At 36.6% G+C, this 22,674-nt stretch overlaps 2 protein-coding genes and 1 long non-coding RNA gene across 7 annotated transcripts in view; all 3 read left to right on the top strand.

The window, feature by feature from the left end:
- The first annotated feature begins 1,156 nt into the window (after window positions 1–1,156).
- LOC129577456 (uncharacterized) lies at window positions 1,157–8,575 on the top strand. Its single transcript, XR_008689004.1, has 2 exons — window positions 1,157–1,574; window positions 2,699–8,575. It is a non-coding gene; the product is annotated as an uncharacterized LOC129577456 (long non-coding RNA).
- Window positions 8,576–10,643: 2,068 nt separating this feature from the next.
- On the top strand, window positions 10,644–16,339 carry LOC129577454 (arginine kinase-like). Of its 2 annotated transcripts, none has more exons than XM_055464487.1 (5): window positions 10,644–10,849; window positions 13,061–13,404; window positions 14,601–15,212; window positions 15,290–15,563; window positions 15,681–16,339. In XM_055464487.1, exons 2-5 carry the CDS (start codon window positions 13,331–13,333, stop codon window positions 15,873–15,875), a joined length of 1,155 nt encoding a protein of 384 aa, XP_055320462.1. In that variant the 5' UTR covers window positions 10,644–10,849; window positions 13,061–13,330; the 3' UTR covers window positions 15,876–16,339. The 2 variants fall into 2 exon arrangements, with proteins under 2 accessions (XP_055320462.1, XP_055320463.1); XM_055464488.1 differs by having other exon boundaries at window positions 10,647–10,819.
- Window positions 16,340–17,152: 813 nt separating this feature from the next.
- The window catches only part of LOC129577453 (protein GDAP2 homolog), a 40,431-nt gene continuing 34,909 nt past the window's right edge, over window positions 17,153–22,674 (top strand). Inside the window, exon 1 of one of the 4 annotated variants that reach the window (XM_055464484.1) lies at window positions 17,153–18,789. Coding sequence is in view for 1 of the 4 variants with exons in the window: in XM_055464483.1 (XP_055320458.1) it covers window positions 20,466–20,482 (17 nt within the window). In the remaining 3 variants the exon portion in view is untranslated. Of the gene's footprint in view, window positions 18,790–20,342; window positions 20,483–20,559; window positions 20,618–22,674 lie in introns of those variants that run through there. The other 3 variants (XM_055464485.1, XM_055464483.1, XM_055464486.1) reach the window with 3 other exon arrangements.

A 22,674-nucleotide genomic window follows, 5' to 3' on the forward strand; every position in this document is an offset into this window, starting at 1 on the left:
CATCATTCGGTGCAAATGAGAAAGCAAAAAAAGAAGTCACAAATACAGAGTTAAGAGCCAGTCATAACGCAATGTTCATAATTTGTGAGAATCAGCCGCATTGACACTACACCCGCTCGACGGACGAATGAACGACGAACCGAATGCGATTATTATTGTAGGCAGCATTAGAAAATTCTCTCTCCCAGTTAAAATCCATTTATAAAACTGAATACATTTATGACAAAACAACAACAAAATCAATTTAAATTATATGAAGAAGAATTACATAAAAAAAGAACGCATCAACGATTGAATAACCGTCAGCGTTCTGTGTGCGCTATCCCATATACAATTATTATGTGCAGTTTAACGACTGATGAGTGAGAAAAACTATGGCCAAAATGAATTTGAACGATTTGGTCATTTCGGATGAAACACACAGTAATTATTCAATTGAAAGCATCTAAGCAGACATACAATATCATGACCAATCCGATTTTTTAATCGATTCGCAAAGTAGCCGAGTGAAATTGAAAAGAATCACAACGATGGAAAGAAGATGAAGGAAAGAATGAAAAAAAGGAATCATTGCCATAATACATAACCAACATAATATCCACAAAGACACACTCAAGGAAAATCATTAGAGAGCGAGCGAGCGAGAGAGAGAGAGAGAGAGAATGAGATAGAGGGTTGATTGAGAGAAACAGTCTGAAGACCAGAGTAGCACGATATATTTGCTACGTGAATATCTTTGAATACGTTCACATCGAACGAGAGATCTATAGCAACGTATTTATAGTTAGATTGTGACGGCTATTAAAGAATATTGTTGTTGTTGTTGTTGCTGCTGGTGCTGCTGTGCTGTGCTGTGGCTGTATAGTTCTGTCGTGTATAGTCTACAACGGGCAACGCTGTTCATGCTGTTCATATTTCAAACACGGTGCACACAAAATATAAGCGAGAATCGACCGAGCAAGCCACGAAAAGAACAAATATTTACTAGCTACATTTTCCAACCGTACATCAGTTCAGTGTTGATATCTGTGCGCGTCTGATCGCTTGTGAACTTTCTGCCGTTAAATCCACACATTACTTGAATATTCTCCAAACCTAACGGTTCTGTGCTAAATATCCATTTTTTGAATAAAAAGAATCTAAGGTGAGCATTAAAGTAGCAGACATTTTTTGTTTCGTTTTTTGAATAATTTTTCAAAAGAAATTTTTTTCGTTTAATTTTATCGATTGCTTTGGTGATTTTTCGGGGATTTCTCAAAAAATAAAACAAAATCTCATAAGTGCTTTTGAACATTGAAACGAATGATTGTAATCAATTCTATATTTTTTTGTCTGTAATTTCTTGAAACCGGCGATGCAATTAATTTCTTAAACCCAATTTCATTTGGACAATAAATTTTTTTAAAATTTCGATTTAGTGCCAACGATCCGTTCGTTGTGGTGGATAAAATTGATAGAGTTTTGCTTTCAATTGGGGAAAATCAAGAAAGTTGTTACGTAATTATGGGAAATCCTTCCATGACCATGAAAATAACGATTACTATTTGTTCGGCTGTGATTTTGGTTGGAAATGTGTAAGAAGAACAATATCGAAACACAAGAATGAAAAATGGGGAAAATTGATTTTTTTTTGTTTTATATTTTCATATGAAATACGATTTTAAGGTAGCTTAGCGGATATAAAGGGGTTTTCAATTGGGTACGGGAATCGTTTATATATGTATTAGATGTTTGGCGTGTTTACGAACAATTAATTTTACATTGGTCACAAGCCATTCTTTGTGATTTTAATTGCGTTTCTCTATATGCACATAGTGTGACTCTATATACAAAGTTTACTTGATTCAATGGCTAGCACAATTGATCGAATCGATGGAACTTCCATAGTTCACTATGGCTTAATGCAGTAGGCATACCGTACCGTGCATTTGACTAACACTAGCACCTATATTTATTTCTTCTCTATCCCTCTCTCTCTCTCTCTCTCTCTCTCTCTCTCTCTCTCTCTCTCTCTCTGCTTAGCTATCATTTACGATGATTGTATTAGATGCAGTTAGCGAATGAGGCACAATGAATGGAATGAATAAACATACAAAATAGAAAAAAGAAGAAATAATAATGTGCAATAATGAGAAATACGCAAATTAAAATACACAGCGTTAAATACGAGAAAAGAATTGTATTGATGATGTTGAGCACTGGGCACGTGTTGGTGAACGGATTGGTTTGGTGTGCGTGCACGAATCGAAAAATCGAAAACATTGTTATTTGAAAGAAGGGAAAAAAAACCACACAGAACAAGTAAATGCATCGTATATTCCGACACAGTCGCCTGACATAGTCCGTTGCACATATAATTCTATTGGTGATTACCGTGTTTTGAACAAATACACAGACCAACAAACTAGTCTATAATAGATGATGGTAACGGTTCTTGACCTATCAGTTTTCCATTTGCACGTAACCAGACCGAATTCAATTCAAAAACGAAACAAAAGCAGTGCAGTACTTGCTAACATTTCATGGACATTGGGAAAACGGTAGAACACTTTGTGTGGTCTGAATTTCCGTATTGAATTCGATCCGAGCGAACGGAGAGAAGAGACTGTGTGAATCTCGATTTTTTCTTCACTTCAAATCATTACTTTGTAAATATGAGCACATTGTTGAAACGAAGTGTCTGCCATAAAAATTTAAGATGCTGCCATCAAGCGATGCAACGATTTCGTGTGTCAACCGGAACAATGTCACAATTACAAGCACATTTTCATCATCATCATTCGCATACACATTCCAATTGCGCGCAAATACAAATACCTTTCTTGATGAGCCTACCGTCAAAGTGTCACTACAGGCAAGTTAACAACGACTTTCGTAAGCTAATGCAATTTTATTTCCATTTTCAATGCATTTTGATTGAACTTTTTATCTTCTCATTGTTAGTTTCAATTCGTTGTGTTTGTTTTTTTCTGTCTCGTTTTTTTCCTCTGTCTTCTTCCATTTCTGTTGACGTGTGCACACATGCAGTTCTTTTTCTCTCTCACCAATTCTAAATGTCATTCAGCCTGTGGCAGTCTGTCTCCGCTCATGATTCACTCGGCAGTTTGTATCGAAATTGAATGAAATAGATAGAAGAATATGTGTCAGTTGCACTTGAAAATAATTAAATTTATGATAGTGTGGCTTCAGTGTAGCACAACGAGCAACGAAAAAAAAAACAAACGCTATAGAAAAAAGATGATATACCACTAAGTGTGCACACTGCACAGTGTTGTTTGTTCAGCAAATACAATGTTCACCATTGAATTGAAATTGCAAACTTTAAATCGATGCACGAGCAACGACTGAGTCAAAGCAACCCATGCACATCGTTTACGTAAACAGTGTGCTAGTACCGTTTTGTCTGATCGGTTTTATGTTGTTCGATTGAAGCAAACAAAACTAAAATAACAATCTTCTGATTATGCTCTCTTTTGCTGCGGCAGCAGACATCGCAAATCCAAGTAGAATCAAGTTTTCTGCATGAATATCAAAATGAAATGCGACATTTCTGCCTCTTGTATAAACAAGCACACACTCGCTCAAAGTGTTGAATTACCTGTAAATCTTTTCTTAGAAATTGTGAAATCGACCAAACAACATTTCTTCGCAACACTATCAAAGCCATAATTCATACAAATTATTGACGGCATTCTCAAATATTTATATCGTTTATGGCGGCTTTCAATCGGCATAAATAAACGCTATTAATACATTTGCCTTTGATTATATTTATATTTTATTGATGATATACGCAGCCATCCACAATGTGGATAAACATTTCAAATGATTTCGATATAAGCATAGTTTATACTGGTGCTATTCGTTTTGTCTTTTGTCAAAAAAAAGAGAAGAAGATTGCTTTCAATTGCTTTCCATTCGTCATCAATTAAAACGCAAATGTTAGCGAATCTTTCCGACGAATAATAATCAATTCCAAGAAGCGCTTAATTGAAAAGGCTCCTATGAAACAAAAAAACGAAAACAAAAACGGGCGGCAATTATTATTAAATTTTTTCCAGTCGATTGACAAAAAAAATTGGCAGTTGATGCAGAAAATCTCGGCGGTTTTTCGCTAAAAATAAACAATCGCAACTCGTTATCCAAACGAGTTTAAGTATTATACAATGCATGCCGGTTATGTAAGTGGTATGTTTTTCCTCTTGGTTATGGGAAAATCAAGGCTTTTTCTGTTGATAATGGTGCGACCGTCATAAGACCGACTTTGTTTTTGTTTTTGCTATAATAATTTGCGTCACATGATCCAATCCAATCCTTGCCACATACTCATACATTTGCATTGCAGCAGATGGTGGCGTCGGCGCATTCGCTTACTGCTTGAACTTTTTCCAGACCATGCAACCACACATAATCACACACACACATACATACACAAAAGCCCTGTGCAAAATCCAATTCTGCGCCAATTTTGAAAAATAAACTAAAGTCGATTTTCTGTCGATTTGTGCAAAATTCCTACCATTCACCCCATCTCAATATAATGATCAAATGGTTGATGACATAAAGCGATAGGAGAAGGTTGAAACAATTTGATCTAGTCGTTATCGGCTACGTTTTGAATGGGATCTATTCAGCTATTTGAATAAGTGTGAGTGAAAGGTAGAGATAGAATGCACTTCTGGCAATAATCAAAGGATTTGTTATGCGGCACCATATGGTCTGATGTTCGGTGGTGATAGCAAGAATAAGACGAATTCAAGGTTGGTCAAGTGGACGATATGTATGGACAGAGACAGAGAGGGAGAGTGCGAGAAAGAGATAGAGCAAAAGGGAGAAGGAGAGAGAGGGAGAGTGCACTTTGAATCGATTTCGGAGAGCATCTCTCATGTGGATGAAAACCCATTACATAACTGTTGCATAATAGATGTCGACGCTCTCGCATTCTTTCGCATATCAAATGCGACAAAACTGAAATGAAAATGTTGAAAATCTCTTTGATAGATTTTTCTGCTGCTGAATATTCATTTTTAAAATCACACTTCCACTTCAATAATGTAGAGGAGCTTGTGCGTGTATTTTTGTTTATTCGGTTGAAGAAAGCAAAAGAAAGAACTTTTCCGACTGCCGCTATTGGTGTGCCGCTTATTATGTAACTCGTCGGTTGTAGTTTTTATTTTCACAATTTCAACAGCGCCTGATGAGAAGTGAACGTAACAAAGAAAAGAGAAGGTCAGTAGAAAAACGTTGAAAAAACGTGCCAAAACAGCAAAAATTTTGTCATTTTCGGCTGAATTTCCGGTTTGGCGTGATGACAAAAATCTTCTGCTGGTGATGGATCGTTGAAAACAGATGAAAATAATTGCTAATGGCCGTCATATACAGCTTAATCTGCCATCGACCTAAACGAAAAAAAAACCGCTGTGTAGCAAAGAAAAATATCCACGATAAACAAATTCACGATGAACTTTTGAATCTTTTGTTTGTTTTTTTTTTAAATATTTTCCACAAAATATATTCGTTTACGTTACGAAACACCGTGTGTGACGATATGAATAAACAAATCACACCCACACCCGTTTTAAATCATATGATTTGAGATGCTGGTAAAAATCTTACGACCGTTGTCAGTTTTGCCCAAAACGAAAAGCAAAAACGAAAATAATTTGGAAATTTTCCAACCGAACAGTTGATAACAAACACATTGGCTTTATTTATTTTTATATCGAAATTGATGAAAAAAACAAACCACATCTAGTGTTTTATTATTCAATATCTTCGGGAAAAAGAATAATCAAGTTTTTCAGCGTTAATGAATGAACAACTTCATCAAATTTCCAATAAGTGTGGAAATCATGACACATGGCAGGTGTCCAAAGTCTGAATATTTGATGAGAAAACCCCAAAATAACTATATTTTTTTCCTAAAGTTTTGAATAATTTATGGCTGTTTTGAAGAAGAAAAAAAAAACGAAATTCTGATTGTTTTCAAAGACACTTGAAACGTTCTATATCTTGAAGTGGATTGAATTTTCAAAAGCAAGTGATTTTATCGCTTCGTCGAAAATCAATCAGCGCAAGACAACTATCGTGACCCATCAAGCGAGTCCTCGAGTTTGAATGAGTGATCGAACATAATGAATTCGACTGAAATGAACTTGAACTTAAGCCATACACTAATTCATTTACTGTCAATCGATAAGTAGTGTAACACTACACAAAACCCATTAAATCATGTACGAACAAGAAAAAAAAACCACACCACAGGACACGTCAAACAGAGAAAATCGAGAAAAAAGAAATGTGAAAAAAATAATTATCGTTCGTTAACCGTTTACCGCGCACTTTTTCTTTATGAAAATGTATAGGGGAAATGAATTGTAAATGAGTCTCAAATAGAATGAAGTGAAGCTGAAAAGTCGAAAATGAAGCATTTTCACATTAATGCGACAAAGGAGTCATTTTTCAGCTGTTCGAGACACAACGCTAAAGAGCATTTTTATTAGATGTGGCAAATGCCCGGGCCAAATTGCAACATTCGAAATACCTTAAAATATCATCGGTTTGGTGCGGTATCGGTTGTTCTTGTTGTTGTTTTTGTTCGCGTGATTCGGTCGATTCACGAAACCGTCTACCGGCTAACAAACGACTGAAAATACACATACACACACAAATCGCTTTTATGAGATTTTAATGATGAACCGAAAATAGTTCAAAAACCGGCTAGCTGCTACACATTATGAATACCATTTTCCATTTAACGATTTTCTCCGTTTTCCATTTCCCACCCATTTCGTCGCATGTTCGTTCAAATGGTTCACAATAGTTGTGGAATCGTTTTTGCATCGTTGTTTCAAACGATCAACTGCATAACGAATTTAGTGAAGTAATAAAAAACAATCAATAAATCGGAATTTCCGATGCTAAATAATTAATGGGAATCCTTGTGGATTTTTCCAAATGTACGTTAAATTTTCGTTCACATGCCGAATTATTGAACTGTCAATCGATTAGGCAGCATTAACCGTATAGTATTTCCTTTTCAAAATTGTCAACGCCCATCGAATTAAAAGCGAAACCAAGCAGTAATGCATTTATGTCATATGTATGTTGGTAAATCGACGAAAAATTGGTAAAATTACCAATTTGAGTTCGTGTCTATTTCAAAGGCATAAAACCCAGATTGAGTGTGTGTGTGTGCTGCACATACACAATATCGCTATAAATTACTATGTTCATGCGCTTGTTGTAATGAAAATAAAAGCTTCAGTAAGAAGCTGTTTCACTTTTTAGCCATTTCCACCGCGTCTACTACATGCATCGGATAGGTGATTTATTTTTAACTTTGATTTCGGTGCTCTTCTTCATCACTCGTTGTTTATGTGTAGTTTTTTTTTCGATCGCTCGTCAAAGGCCGTCTAGCGAATTTAAATGTTTCAAATGCGACAAACGAGACATTTGATATCTCGTTTCAAATGTGCAACATAATACACACACATATAATCGCCCCCCGATTAAAAACCGCGATGCGATGTCACATTTTATTCGTCAAATTAAACAAACGAAGTGAATACAATTCAATTTTGAATCACATTTAATGCCAATAATTGTGTAAAGCGTAGACCAAAATGAAGAGCATATTGAAAAAAATCAACCAGACAAATTCAAGCAAACACACAAACCATATGTATTTTTAGCAAACGGAATACAAGAGCAACACAGTATACTGTTGTGCAGGATGCACACAATACACCGTTTGATTACACACACTCGAAATGAGATCAACCGTTGAGATAAAAATCAATAACAATTCGACTAATGCAACAGTGCAAATTGCTTTGTTATTGCATCAATAAACATAGGATTGCACAATACAAGGCCAAAATATCATTATTCTCAAGCAATCAATAAATTCAGTAGAAAAAAAAGTAAATAAAAAGGCCCCCAGACATTCCTTTTGATTTTCTCATCTCGATGTAATGCTGGCGGCTACTCACATTTCTGAGAAATATTCGAATATCGCATGTAATTGAAAATAGTTTAGAATTGAAAAAACCATGCTACACGCATCAAATGAGAACAAATCAAATGAAATGCGTGAGTTATCCGTACAATGATGACAACAAAAAAACACAGTGCGTTTCGTTTTGCCCGCATTGATATGCGGATTTTGTGAGTGTGTGTTTGTGTGTGTGGACAAAGAGGCTAACAATCGAGGGAGAATGAGACAGCAAGATGCTGACAGATCTAAGCCAAGCCAATTGCACGCAAACCGACAACGACGAAGGAAGAATTTCATTTAAATTAATTGAACAATTTGGTTCATTTTACGTCTTTGAAATGCAAATATTGAGCAAGAGCGAGAAGGTTTATTCGCGCGCACATCCGTTGTGATGGAATTAATTTTCGGCATTTCTGCGGAATATAATGAAAAATATGTTTTACAATTAGTTAGAAGAGCTCAAAATCGATTGAAAAAAGCGACACGATCTCGGCTTCAATTGACCGTAAATTTAGCTTGATTTTCCATTGCTTAGTCAAATAATATTTTATATTTTTGATTGCGGCTTTACAAACTGAAAGAAAAAAAGATTAAAAGTACAGAGAGAGAGAGAGAGAGAGAGAGAGAGAGAGAGAGAGAGAGAAAGAGAGAGAGAGAGAGAGAGAGAGAGAGAGAGCCATGTAATATATGTAATAGGCCATTAAATTTGCCAGAGTGGTCAATATCATTTATCTTAGGCGTGTGTGTGTGTGTGTGTGTGTGTGTGTGTGCCATTTCATATTTATTGATTTTATGACGCGCGTTAACGTGTTGCGCGTAAATTTACACGATTTCAAATCGGTTCGTTTGAGCGGAAAATGCGATTTTCCTCGATAAGTTGCGTGATTATGGTTAGTATTCGTGAAAATCGGCCACTTTTTGCGCTCGAGATCCGTGTATTTGCTGTCTCATTCGTTGTTTTCAATTTGGCATTTTTCCATGTTTTTTTTTAAATTTTGCTTCCCTCCTTTTTGTTCGCGACTGTCTAGTATAAACATCGATCCATATTCGAAGTCTAAAAAAAAACAATGATGGATCGCGACAGTATGATGTTTACATTTATTTTCATTTTGGATTTCAAACCACGCAATCAACGAACGAATTTGTGTCTGATGAACGATTGGGTTTCGTGATAAGCGACCGGGCCCAGACCGGAACATAAATTATTGTTCCATATATTTTGAATAACGCAATGGGCATTGTTGTTAATTTGAAATCATGTTATAGAGACAATATTGACAGAGAGCGCGCCATACGATGAGCCCCATCGCCTTTCGAATGCAAAACAGTTCCTATTTATCGATTCATTGATCTGAATTCGCCCCGGTGGGAATTGGCGGATTTTCAGTCCGAATGAATGAATGAATGAGTCACGTAAGTACACAAGCCAAGTGTGAATTGTTCGGTTACGTGTGTGAAATACAGTTTTTTGAAAAATTCAAACTCATTTCCCGCTTGTTGAAATCATTCATGCAGACACAGCAGCAACAAATGCACACACACACACACACACACACACACACACTCACGTACAAGTACACACATCAATAATATTTTTCGCACCATACACCCATTCGTACATGGTTAAATTTCACTTGGAACGGTGTTTTTCTATCGGTTTCGAATCGTTTTTCTCCTTAGACATGACAAATACAACGGCATGGGGTATTGCAATACATGAACATCCGAAAATTGGCGATGCGATGTGACTCAGGGATTTTTCACTTGAAAATGTTGGCAGCTCTGTGTATCTCTAAGCGTTTCTATTCTAACTGTATAAATGCAATGTTGGAACTTTCGACTTTGGAAATGTTTCCCCTACACGAACGCATTCTCTTTGGCTTCGGTGACAATGACAACTGCACCACAAAAGAAGAAAATAAAGTAAAAACCGGTTGGCATGATAATTAAATTCAAATGGAATTGCTTAGTAGCAAATCTGTCGCGCGAAGAATGAAGGGAAGCGCAACATTTCGTGCCTATTTTCCATTCGGCAGTCACTTTGATAAATGACATTCGAAGTCGTACCGTTATATGGGAAGATTGCTTTTTGGGTGCGGCTCAAATCGCACTCGACATTGGCATAGATATATAAATATATGCATGTTTACATCCAACGATGACTATACATAAATAAGCAGACATTATGCCGACAGAGAACGAGAGTTCTGATCAATTTTACAACGTTTTTTTATCTCTATCTCTCTCTCTCTCTGAATCGGGTGGCGCGCGCGATGGAAAAAAGGCCGAGAATTTTCCACTTTTTCCCATTCGTTCTTTCTTTTAACAAAAGTTTTGTTGATCTTATTTTCATACAGTGCAAATCAATGTCGGTGCGCAATGGTCTTTCTTCCACCGCACCACATATATTCCGAATTACGCACACACCGACGAAAAAAACACACAATGAACATTTGGAAAACACACAAAAACTAAGAAGGAATAGAAAAGCCTGAAATGTACGTATCATCAACTGACGCTCGGGCTTTCTCACTCTCTCTTGCGCACCACTCTCTATATGTCTCTCACTCTTTTTCGAACCATACAATATTGCAGCACCCGTGTGTTGTTGTTACCGCTATCGGGTACGCGAATACCGTTTTCAGTTTTCGATTTGTTATAGAACGGAACGAACGCACAATAGGGTATTAGGATTGCACATTTCGGTCGTCGTTTGTATTTCCTTAACAGTGAAGACACATCGTGAATGTAAATTGTTGAGTGCAACGGTTTTTCGTTTCCTTTAACAAAAAGTGCGATTATAACACAGTGAGATAGAGTGTATGGAACGAGATTATTTTCCGTTCAAATGTAAACCAATAGATTTGAAAATCGAATAGCGACCAATGAGCACGTAATTCGCACAATGACTCAATTGTGGAAATTGAATGATTGTAGAGTGTAAAACATACACCCAAAAATCAAAAAACATACAAACGAGAGAGCTGATGTTTGTTGGAATACCATTGTTTTTGCCGAAATGCGAGATGAAAACACAAGAAACAAAACTCATAGGAATCTGTGTAAACCGAACAATAATCCGAGAACTTCCGTGTTTGGCCCATTTTCAAAACACATGCACATTTTAACTGCGATTTTTATCTTTTTCTGTAATCTTCATTCAGTCACCAAATGACTGCCTATTCAAGAAAATCTAATACAAATAAATTTAAAATCAGTTGAATCGGAAATATTCCATTGTGAAGCGAAGCGCATTGAATATATAATCAGAACTCAGCGCTTTCAAAAACAATTACCACAATTTGCTGATTGAGTGTAATTATGACTTGTATGCAAATATTCATATGACTTTTCGTGACTGTTTGTTGAAATGGTGCGATAAACGTTGAGTCAGCCGTGAATAATAATTATAATGGTAGCCATAACATGGGCCAAGTACAGGTTGTAGAAAAAAAATGCCCCTCCGATGGCAAATTGTAGTGATTGTCAAAATCAAAAACTGTAGCAAATTAATCGCCAAAATCAAAGTGCTAAACAAATCAGACAGCTAATAACAAGTATGAGAAGAGAAGAGAAGAGAAGAGCATACACAAACACACATTGCCATTGTTTTTTACAAACGGTGAAATTGAATCGATGAGCTTGAATTTCAGTTACGTATGCAAACATCAGGCCAAAAAATCACAATCGCGTATCGAGTGCTTGGCGTAACGTTCATGTTGTGTCTTGTTTGAACATAAAAACACTTGGTTTCGGTTGTGTTTTTTTTTCTTTCACTCTCCCTCTCTTTCTCTCACTTTGTTTTCTTGCAAAAGAAAAAATGCATTTCATTCCATTAATATGCAGTAAAAATCAGTTCAGGTTATCAAACCCAATATTCATTTTCATGTTCTATATTAGCGCATAAATACCATTCGTTTCGAATGAAATTCAAAGTGATTTCAATCATCGAAACAACCTTTGTTGGTTTGGCATGAAATAAGAGCCATCACAGTTGGTATACACAAACGTTAGACACACGGTCAAATGACGGTTCTCGGATTAAAAATTCGGAAATGTTTGCTATTGTGTGCATGTATATGTGTGAACGTGTCTGCGCGCCCAAAATTTCGTTCGAAATTCAACCGATGAAAACGCGCGCGCTCGTGTGTTAGTATTTGTGCGTTTTTTTCCATCTTCGAGTGCTGTCGGTTGCCCGCCGTTTTTAGAGGCATGAAATTTTGAAATGAAAATTTACACCAACAAATATACACACACACACAAACAAAGCCGAAATTCGGGGGAAAAAAAGACTAGATATTCGAGATGAATACATACGCACACAGTCACATCCCTTACACAGAGAGAAAGTGAATGCGGCAAAGAGCAAATACGATTCAACTGTACCGATACAAAATGATTCGACGATCCGAAAGGAGCAAACACTGAACAAATAAACAGAGAAAATGTATGTGGAAAAGCTGGTTTGGTTTCATTCGGTGGTGCTCTGCGTATGTTAGGCTCTTGCTCTCTTTCGGTCGACTATATAAAAAATGGAGAGTTTGAATCGGGTGCAGGCTAACTCGGTCGGAGCGAGATAGCAGCATTGATAACACAAGGGGAAAAGCAATCAGTTTCTCGTTCTGTGTGTTCCGACACACTCTCTCTCTCTCTCTGTCGCGCAATGGTGTGTTGTTGCGATGCGTATGTGCCTTCGTGTTTTTCGGTGTACCGTACCGATTTCATTTCATTCTCTCATTTTGGTTGTTTTTCCTCCTCTCTACTTCATCGTTGTAACTCGCGCGCGTTGTATTGTGTAGTTCGAATCGACACAACACATACAACACCAAAAACGGACCAAAATCATCAGGCCGAGTCCAGTGTGAATTCGCCTATAGTGTTGGATGCGTGCAAACGTTTCGATATATATACATAGGTTGTGTGTGCGTGCTCGTTCTGTCCTTTCCATTTTCGCCCATCGAGTCCATATTTGAATTTCGCTTCTTGTAATCACAGTGTGAAAAATCTTTTCTACGTAAAATTTGTTTGTGTGTTTTTTTTCTCTCTACTAACTCAAAACAGAAAGGCCGGCAATTAGAAAATTCTTGAAGCGGATAAAAATAGGGATAAACCAAACTTACATTTGATAAGCGTTAAGTTTTTTTTTCTATTTTTACACGACTAACAAAAATAAAAGTAACGCCAAAAAAGAAGAAGAAACAAAATTAGCGAATAATCAAATTTTTAAACAAATCGCGAAAAAGTTTTTAAACGTAGTGAAATTAGAGAACCAAAAAAAAAGATTAGACCAAAGAATTTGTTCCACAAAAACAACGTGAAATTTTTGAAAAAATGGGTGGTTGTGCATCAAAAGATAAAAAGGATAAAACAGTTGAAGAAGATGGTACAGCTGGCGGTATCGAAGGGTGTGTATCAAACTCGATGGTATTCTTAGCGAGGTAACTGTGCAGCAGCGGCTTTATCATTCAGTCGCTCTTGTCAGCCGATTGCGTGTATCATTTCATATTCGGGACCCATGTTTATGCGTGAATTATTTTGGCTCGAATCTTGTTTTTTTTTTCTTATATTTGCCTCTTCTTTTATTTCATCTTGCGTTTTAACTCGTTGGCGGCAATGTTCGAAACGAATAACGATGACCGAACATTTTGACTTTGCACAATTTGCGTTGATGTCATTCGCATTGATTATGTTGAAATAGTGAAATGGTTCGAATTGTCTCTTTTGGGAAATTGTTGCCCTGCTTTTTTTCTTTCATTTTGCTGTTGATGAAATCAAAATTACAGTCCGACATGAAAATGTTTGTTCGGTTTGTGGCTTTTGAGAGCGCGCGCGCGCGATTTCATGTTACCAAAAACACGAGGTGGATGGATGTTGCTAAGTCGAAAGCCATTTAGACGTTTCGGTGGTGCATGAGTGTATGATCTTTTTGTTCATCAGCCGAGGTGGTTGCTTGGATGCGTGCATGCGTGCGTGTGTGTGTGCGTGCATGCATGCATATGTGTGTTTGCGTGACTGTTTGACTGTATGTGTATGCGACTTTTGCTGTTGTTATTGGGTTACTGCTCTGATTGCACACATATACAGTGACAGTGTAGCCAAAATAGAATTGTTGAAAAAAAAAGTGAAGAAGTAGACGATGAACCACCACCACCGAACTAGTTTTTCGTCGCTGATTTCTTCATTGTCACTAATGTGATGATGCCTGTTATCTAAACACTGTACAGTGTACAGTCCGTATTGACTCAACATGAACAGAAATGTGTCATTCACTGTCGATATGATTTTTTTATGATTATTTTTATGTCCTTTTTTCGGTTTGGTTGGGTCGCCCAATAACTTTTCAAGGATAAATAGAACTATTTCGCTTTGAATGGATTACGTCAGATAGCGAATTTTCGGTGCGAATAGGAAATTCGTTACATTTCATTCGTTTTCTATGGATAGTAATTGCTTTCGCCTCGTTGTCTACCGAAAAACACAAAGCAATCGTTTGCCTATTATTTTAAAGAGTGGTTTCCTTTCGTTTTGATTGAAAAACAACGACAAATCATCCGTTGAATGGCATTTATTTATGTATGTTTTTTGTCTCTTTTAATTACAGCAATAAATCCGAAGCCATGGTTGATGCTGCTGTTTTGGAAAAATTGGAAGCTGGTTTCACCAAGCTTGCCGCCTCCGACTCAAAGTCATTGTTGAAGAAGCACTTGTCACGCGAAGTCTTCGATAAGCTTAAGAACAAGAAGACCTCCTTTGGATCAACTTTGTTGGACTGCATCCAATCGGGTATTGAAAACTTGGACTCTGGATTCGGTATCTATGCCCCAGATGCTGAAGCCTACACAGTTTTCGCTGACATTTTCGATCCAATGATCGAAGACTATCATGGTTTCGCTAAAGATGCCAAGCATCCACCACGTGACTTCGGTGATATCAACTCATTCCCCAATGTTGACCCAACTGGTGAATATGTTGTATCGACCCGTGTCCGTTGCGGTCGCTCAATGGAAGGTTACTCATTCAACCCATGCTTGACCGAAGCCCAATACAAAGAAATGGAGGAAAAAGTTAGCTCAACATTGAGCGGTTTGGAAGGTGGATTGAAAGGCAAATACTATCCATTGACCGGAATGACCAAGGAAGTTCAACAACAATTGATCGATGACCATTTCTTGTTCAAGGAAGGTGATCGCTTCTTGCAAGCCGCTAACGCATGGTAAATTCTAATCGCATCGATTGACACATTGCAATTTTGATATTAATAAACGGTTTTCGTTTGTTTTCTTCCTATAGCCGTTTCTGGCCAACTGGTCGTGGTATCTATCACAATGACGAAAAAACCTTCTTGGTCTGGTGCAACGAAGAAGATCATTTGCGTATCATTTCCATGCAAAAAGGTGGTGACTTGGGTGAAGTCTACCGTCGTTTGGTGAACGCTGTCAACGACATCGAAAAGCGCATCCCATTCTCACATCACGAACGTCTTGGTTTCCTCACCTTCTGTCCAACCAACTTGGGAACTACCATCCGTGCTTCAGTGCACATTAAAGTACCAAAATTGGCCAAGGTAAGCATATCGTGTGCGGATTTTTTTCTACTATTTGGCAACGGCTCATTTTCATCTTCACTAATTTATTTAATAATCCAACTAATCAAATTAAGTGTGCATTTGATTATTTTCCAGGACTACGCCAAGTTGGAAGAAGTTGCCGGCAAATACAATTTGCAAGTTCGTGGTACATCTGGTGAACATTCAGAATCGATTGGAGGAATCTACGATATCTCCAACAAGCGTCGTTTGGGCTTGACTGAATACCAAGCCGTCAAGGAAATGTCAGATGGTATCCTTGAGCTCATCAAGATCGAAGCTAGCTTGTAAATGGCTTGAGACTTCCCACCAACCGCGCCCAAGAGTTCGATTGATTCGAATTGTTTTTATTTTCACACTCAACAATTAGCTAATTGGCAATAAATGAATTAAAAAAAACAACAACAACAACAGCAGCAAATAAAATAAAACCAAACTACACACTAACAACCACTTGTAGTTTAAATAATAAAATACACGGAATGGCAGCCAAAAGCATCGCTTTTTGAGCATCGAACAATTTATTATTATTATCTCTTATAATTTATGCTTTAAAAAGATGAATAAAAAGAACTCTATCTAATAATGAAAAACCAACAAAACATACAACCAAAATCAAAATTTGAATGTAACACTGTATTCGTTTTATTTTGATGGACTTAAAAACTACAAATTCAAATGGAACATGAACAGCATTACCAAAAAAAAGTGAATTAATTAATAAAGTAAAAAAAAACACATTTATTTAAAATCAACATCGAGTTGCGTTTTATTTCGGATATTTTTTTTATTTTGTATTTTCATTTGACCATTTTTCTGTGGTTATTTTTCTTATGAAATTCGAATCGAATTGCATATTTTTCAGGCAAAAAGAAAAACCTTCATTTAGTTCATGGTGAAATCACAGTAAATGTTGATCACTATATCAAATTACCTTTGTAACGTTTTTGCATCTTTCGCTTGTAGAATTTTACACAAAAGCTGAAAGCTGAAAGCTGTTTGAAGCTTCATCAAAACGTTTACGATTAATTTTTTTTTGTAAACTGACGTGAGATAAATTTAAATTTTGTGAAAAAATATTTCTCCAAAAACTTGATTTAATGAATGCTCAATTGCGCCCATATTTTTTCTCGATTCAAATTAGAATCAAAGTGTAAAATGGTCGGTTGTAAGGTTTTCGCATCGAAAAGTTTATGGAGAATGATGGAGACACACACACACAGAGAGAGAGAGAGGCGACGACGTAATGGCAATCCGTATTCTCCACACGAGTGATTCGTATAAGACTGCATAGATGTTTGTGTGTTGAGCGAGCACTCGCTCAACCGGAGTCATAAATGCAGATGGTGTGTGAGTGTATGCGCGTTGAAAATGTTGATAGTGTGCGTTGGTGATTCGTAGTATGCACGGTTTTTTCTGCCGTTTTGCTCGTCAACTCCAAAGTTGTAGTGCTGTGTTGAATGCTCACACCTACACAATACAACAACAACGAACCAAAAATTATTATGTATACCCAAATCGACAAGAGAGAGAGAAAAAAAATGAACGAAGCTTTTTTTTTCCACACACGTACTGAGTGAGTCTCTCTTCGCAGCCAGTTCATTTTCAGTTGTTCGATCTGAACATTTTTGACAGATTGAAGCAAATAGTCAAATCGAATAGGTTATTTTTGCACAATAATCGACGTTTTTCTTTAATTTTTTAATTTTTTACTTTTTCATCTGGAACGAAATAATCGAGAAATTTGATCAACTCCAGACTCAACTGAAACACACATCGCACCGAAATCTATTCATAGCAGTTTTTTTTAGCAGTGGTGACAGGCAACAGAAAGAAGAAGAAAAAACTCCAGCAAAGAAATCATGCAAATTTAGATGAAAAAGGGAATATTACCACCACACCACCACCAGCAACAACATCAAAAAATAAAACAAAATAAAGTTATTTGTGTCAGTTATTTTGTTTTGGGTTCTCGTGTTTCTCTTTCTCCTATACCTGACACCGTAATTCCGATGCAATTTATTCGTTTCGTTTTGTGTTGTGTGATTGTATAGTTGATGTGCTCTTATGTGTACTTCTCTTGCTCGTTCGCTCTCTCATTCTCTCTCGATCGTGTAATTCGCGTGTATGCTCCTAATTTGTTTTGTTGTTTAAAATGAATGAATAGGCAAATTGCACATAAAATTCAAATTGTTAATGCCAAAATAAGAGAGAAAATATTCAAGTGAACTGAGCAAAAACAAAATAAAAGCAAGAGAGAGAGAGAGAGAGAGAAAAAAAACCAAACCAAACCAAACCAAACAAATAAACAACAAACCAGCAGCGAATCGCGATTTTCATCAATTTTTTGTTGTTCGAGTCTACACCGTGCTATATTGCAATTGGATTATATTGCCAGTGACGAAAAGGGGCACGAAAACAAACGTGTGGATGACTTGAATGTTGTACCAGCCAAAAGACAAAGTGAGACGAGTCCCAAGGAAAACAGTGCTCAAGCCTGGTGCCATTCAGCAAAGAAACCAGTGCGATTGATGAATCAGTGAACCAGTTATTTGTTGGCGAAGAAAATTATCAAAGAAAAAAAAAGTTGGAGCGAAAAGAGGAAGTGTTTGTTTTTATTTGATTTTCGGTGTAAATGCAAAAAAAAGTTCAGCTGTGATACAATAGAAATAAAAATTTGTTGAATTTGACATTGGATATCTTTTGTGAGAATCGTTAAGGAGTTAAAGTGCAATCAGAGCAGCGTAACGTGAAATTACAACACGATTTTCATCAGTAAATAAGTCAATTGTTTTTTTTTTCTGTTTTGTTTGGAGCAAGCAATTCATTGATCGAAATCGGGCAGCCAAATTACAAGCCAGATCAGCCGAGACCATTTATGCGCAAAGTGACCATAGAACTAGAGAGAAAAAGAATCTAACCAGCATCAACATTAGCAACCAAAACCAGAAGAGTTCACTGTTATACGAGTCAATCATACCGTGTGCTTGTACCATTTTTTCGCCACACATTGACGTACATACGTACTAACTCACATTTGTACCTAATAGAATAAAGAGCAGCAGCAGCAATCACCACATTACTTCATATACACCGAACATCGTCTGGAAAGAGACACAAGTGTCCGGGGCGAGTGGAAAAGCAGTTGACGTTACTTTGAAACCCTTTATTCGTTATATTTTTTGGGGTTATTCAAATAGAAAAGGTAGGTCAAACTCACGATTCATGAACCAGTTTTTGTTTGTAACAAATTTTCGAAGAAAAAAAAAACAAGCGAAACCGTCGAAGAAATTGTGAGTGATTCAAATGTATTGGCTGCTTACCCCCTACATAGCACATGTCATTTCGAAGTACTTGTTCCATGTGTATTCTAAGTAATGTAAAGAAAAACTGACGACAACACATCGAGTACAACTGTAAGCGATTGGTGCTTGCGAGCGTATTATCCATTCAAAATAACATTTATTAGTGGCGCTCAATCATCATTATTCAATTGTCTTTAGCTTCTGAAATATTATTGGAACGAATCGTCCTCGTTTTATAAAAAACGAAAAAATAAATGACATAAACATTCACTCACAGCGACACGCATACTGTGTACAACTCGAGTACAACTTTATCCAAAACGAACAACTGACAAACAACAACAACAACAATAACAACCACCAGGAACATTTTTAAGATTGACAAGACGGTTTTATTAATAGCAAATCAAGCATTGTGAATGATTCGATTGTTACTGTTACTAGTTTTTTTTTTCTTCAACGAATACAAAATATTAATCAACTCATTGAACTAAAATAGAATGAGCAAAACCGTAGAACAAAAAAGACAGTCAAAGTATTTGGTTTGACGTAATTTAGGTTAATTAGAACGCAGGTGATTTTTAATGAATGCACATGCGTCTCCTGAGATTCATCCGTGTATTTGATTAGCGACAACACGTGAATGGCCCGAAACGCGTACGAAATTCAATTATCAAAAATGGTCACACACACACACAAACGCCACAAACAAAAAAACAAAAAAATCGTACTAACGAAATAGTAATGAATCTAACTAACTACTTTGGAATGCTAATTTATGTCACCCTCATTTCCATCGATTCTTCGCTACTACGCATATAAATTAATAACTCATTAATTAAAGAAACATGTATGAACCGCATCGTGTCTTAAGCTGCACAAAGCGTGCAGGTGTGAAAAACAAACAAAGCTGAATTACGGCAAATTAAAGCGAGTGAGCTGCTTTACAGCCGAGCCAATTAACAGTGTCGATGTTTAAAATCCAATTTATTTTGAATTTTTGCCGTATGCGCGCGATAATGGGTGAATTGGGAATCAGAATGGCCCAAAACAATCGAAAAACTGATTGAAAAGTACACGTCATCATACACAGCGTTGTGGAATATTCCATCCCGATAAACGAAAAAAAAACACCCTTTGACAAAAACAAACAGAACAATAAAAAAAATGTGCATTTTCGTCTTGATATTTCAAGTGAGAATATTGTCCCATTCATCGATAGCACTGTTTGCTATCAAGATATTGATAAAAAAAGGTTGTTCGTTGTTCTTTTCGTTTCTGTTTTTTTCTATTTATGTTGCTCGTTGAACGCTGTAATTTATTGATTCTTATTTCGACTACTGACGTGACGCCAATCGTGCATCATTTCCAAACTAGAGATTAGATAGGCCTTAATAGCACAAAGCCTCTGGTTGATTTTGGTTGTTTGTGTCAATCGCTAAGACACATTTGCAGTTGAGTCAGTGTAGTAACATAAGCGATTCTTTGCCTTTTGTCGTACTTTTATTTTCCTTCGCTTTCTTTTCAATTTAGAACCGATTTAATTTGGATTTGTGGAAGCAATAAGCTTGCAATTATGCCACGTACACGTGTGTGTGTATTATCGTATTAAAAAGAAAATAAAAACCATGAAATGTGTTGTAAACTGTGAAACTAGAATTTAAAAGATTCAGTATATTCGATTTGAAATAGAGTTGAGTGCGGTCTAGTTTCCAGTTTGACGACCTGGTAAAAATGACCGCGTGCGCCATTCAGTTTCGTTCGATTTTGGCCGATCGCATCACATTCGAAAAGACACCGAGAGAATAAACCGTAACAACCGAAATCTGATCTGTATGTGTGTTATCGAAGCATTGAAACTAATTAGAGAAGCCATAAAGGGATGGAAAAATGAGAATGAAGCATTAGAAAAACCAAAACTCGAACAACGCGGTGTCGATTATGAAGTCGAACACCGTACAGCGATAATTTGCGACTATGAAATCGGTTAACTTTTCAATTCTATGGGCGCTGCCATATTGAAAATTTACGTGCGATATGGTGCACGCACTCAATAGTTCCACTTATTTTAATAAGGAATCTCTATAGGTGGCGCTGCCACATCGTCATTGACATCGAGTCAAATATTGTCAAATATAATAACATTGTTTATATAGGCTTTTATCGCAGTACGTCGAACACCGATCGCGCGAATAAAATGTTCTTGATATTATGAGCATGAATTTAGAACTAGCAAAAGTCCACTTCTGAATTATTACTACGAAGTATTAATCTTTCTAAATGTCAAAACAAACAAAAAACAGAAAAGAATAACAGAATAATGAGAGAAAGAGAGAGAGAGAGAGAGAGAGAGAAACGTGAATAATTTTGCCGAGTCATTTCGTGTTAGTGCGAGTGTCAACCATCAATGGATGGTGTTTACGAACGAGTATTTTCATGATTTCTTCTTTGCTGTCGCTGCTATTGCTTCTGCTGTCGAGCTCTTATCGTAGAAATTTTTTAACCCGAAGAGCGCATAGCCGTATAACAGTGCACAGAGAAGCAAAGAAAAACACCAGCATAAAGTACGAACGAAAAAGTCACACCGAAAATGAGCATATTTTGCTCATGACTTCATTCATATTAAATTTCAAATAATCTCATTAAATAGAGGGAGACAACAGTAAAAACCGACAACCACATTTATAATATGGGCAAAACGATCATTAATTTATGTATAAGTTAAGCTCGTCATACAGCCAAGAAAATAACAGCGACGGCGTCAGCAAACCATTTGTTGTTGTCGACTATTCTTCTTTTTCTTTCGGTCGTTTGGTTTTTCGCTCTCGTTCACACATACGTTCACGCTCCACGCTCTATCGTGCGCTACACAAATGACAAATAGTTTGTAACAACACTCAAACACTTACGCATTTCGAATGACTCACGTAATGTAACATTTAACAATCTACTCGAAATCTATTTATGGTAACTAGTTTTCGCTCATGAGTGGATCTTATCCAAGGGGCCTTGAACACCGCAAATCAAAGTCATTCTCTTCTTTTTTTTTCTGATACAAACGAAACAATGGAATTTTGAAATCCAAATTCATTTCGAGATACTTTTTTTTTCTCACAAAAAAAAATCACATTTTACATTGAAATTAAGATGTAGAAAAACAAATGAGCAATCAACAAAGCATGCCCGTGTTCAGGTTGTTTGACAGTGACTTTTAATCACTTCAATCTTGTTCCAATTTGCGTCGTACAAACATCTATTCCGCTAAAAATGATTCACACTAATTTAACGTTCATTCCATATTCGAATATAACCAGAACAGAAACTGCATCGTGATACGAGTGTAGCAAATATTACCAAATGTATAATTTACGATCGAAAAAAATCAATTTGATTTGATGAGAATGCCAGTATGAAGTGACGTAAGCAAAGCGATTAGTGTTTCAAATTTGCTTGAAAAATGGTATATCTTATGCTGAAGGTGGACATTTCTGTTGACGAATTCAACACCTTCATTCCATTGTAGATATTTTCTAAGCAACAAATTGCTTGCTTTGCAAATTTTTCAGCCGAAATGCCATTAATTTGACATTATTGTGTTTTGAAGTATTCACAGCATACAAAGAAAAGCCATTTGAGCAGCTTAGCAATGCCATAATGAGTGTCTTTTGTTTTGCACGTTGTAAGAAAGCAATGTCATCTCTTTTTCTTTTTGAACTGCAAGTCAAACGTACTGCGTATTTAAAGTGAAAAGTAATGACGTACAACGCAAAAAGAAGTTCAAATGC

This window comes from Sitodiplosis mosellana, unplaced genomic scaffold (assembly GCF_009176505.1).
Source record: "Sitodiplosis mosellana isolate CC-2019 unplaced genomic scaffold, AAFC_SMos_1.0 Smas_scaffold_6197, whole genome shotgun sequence".
NCBI classification, from domain to species: Eukaryota; Metazoa; Arthropoda; class Insecta; order Diptera; family Cecidomyiidae; genus Sitodiplosis; species Sitodiplosis mosellana.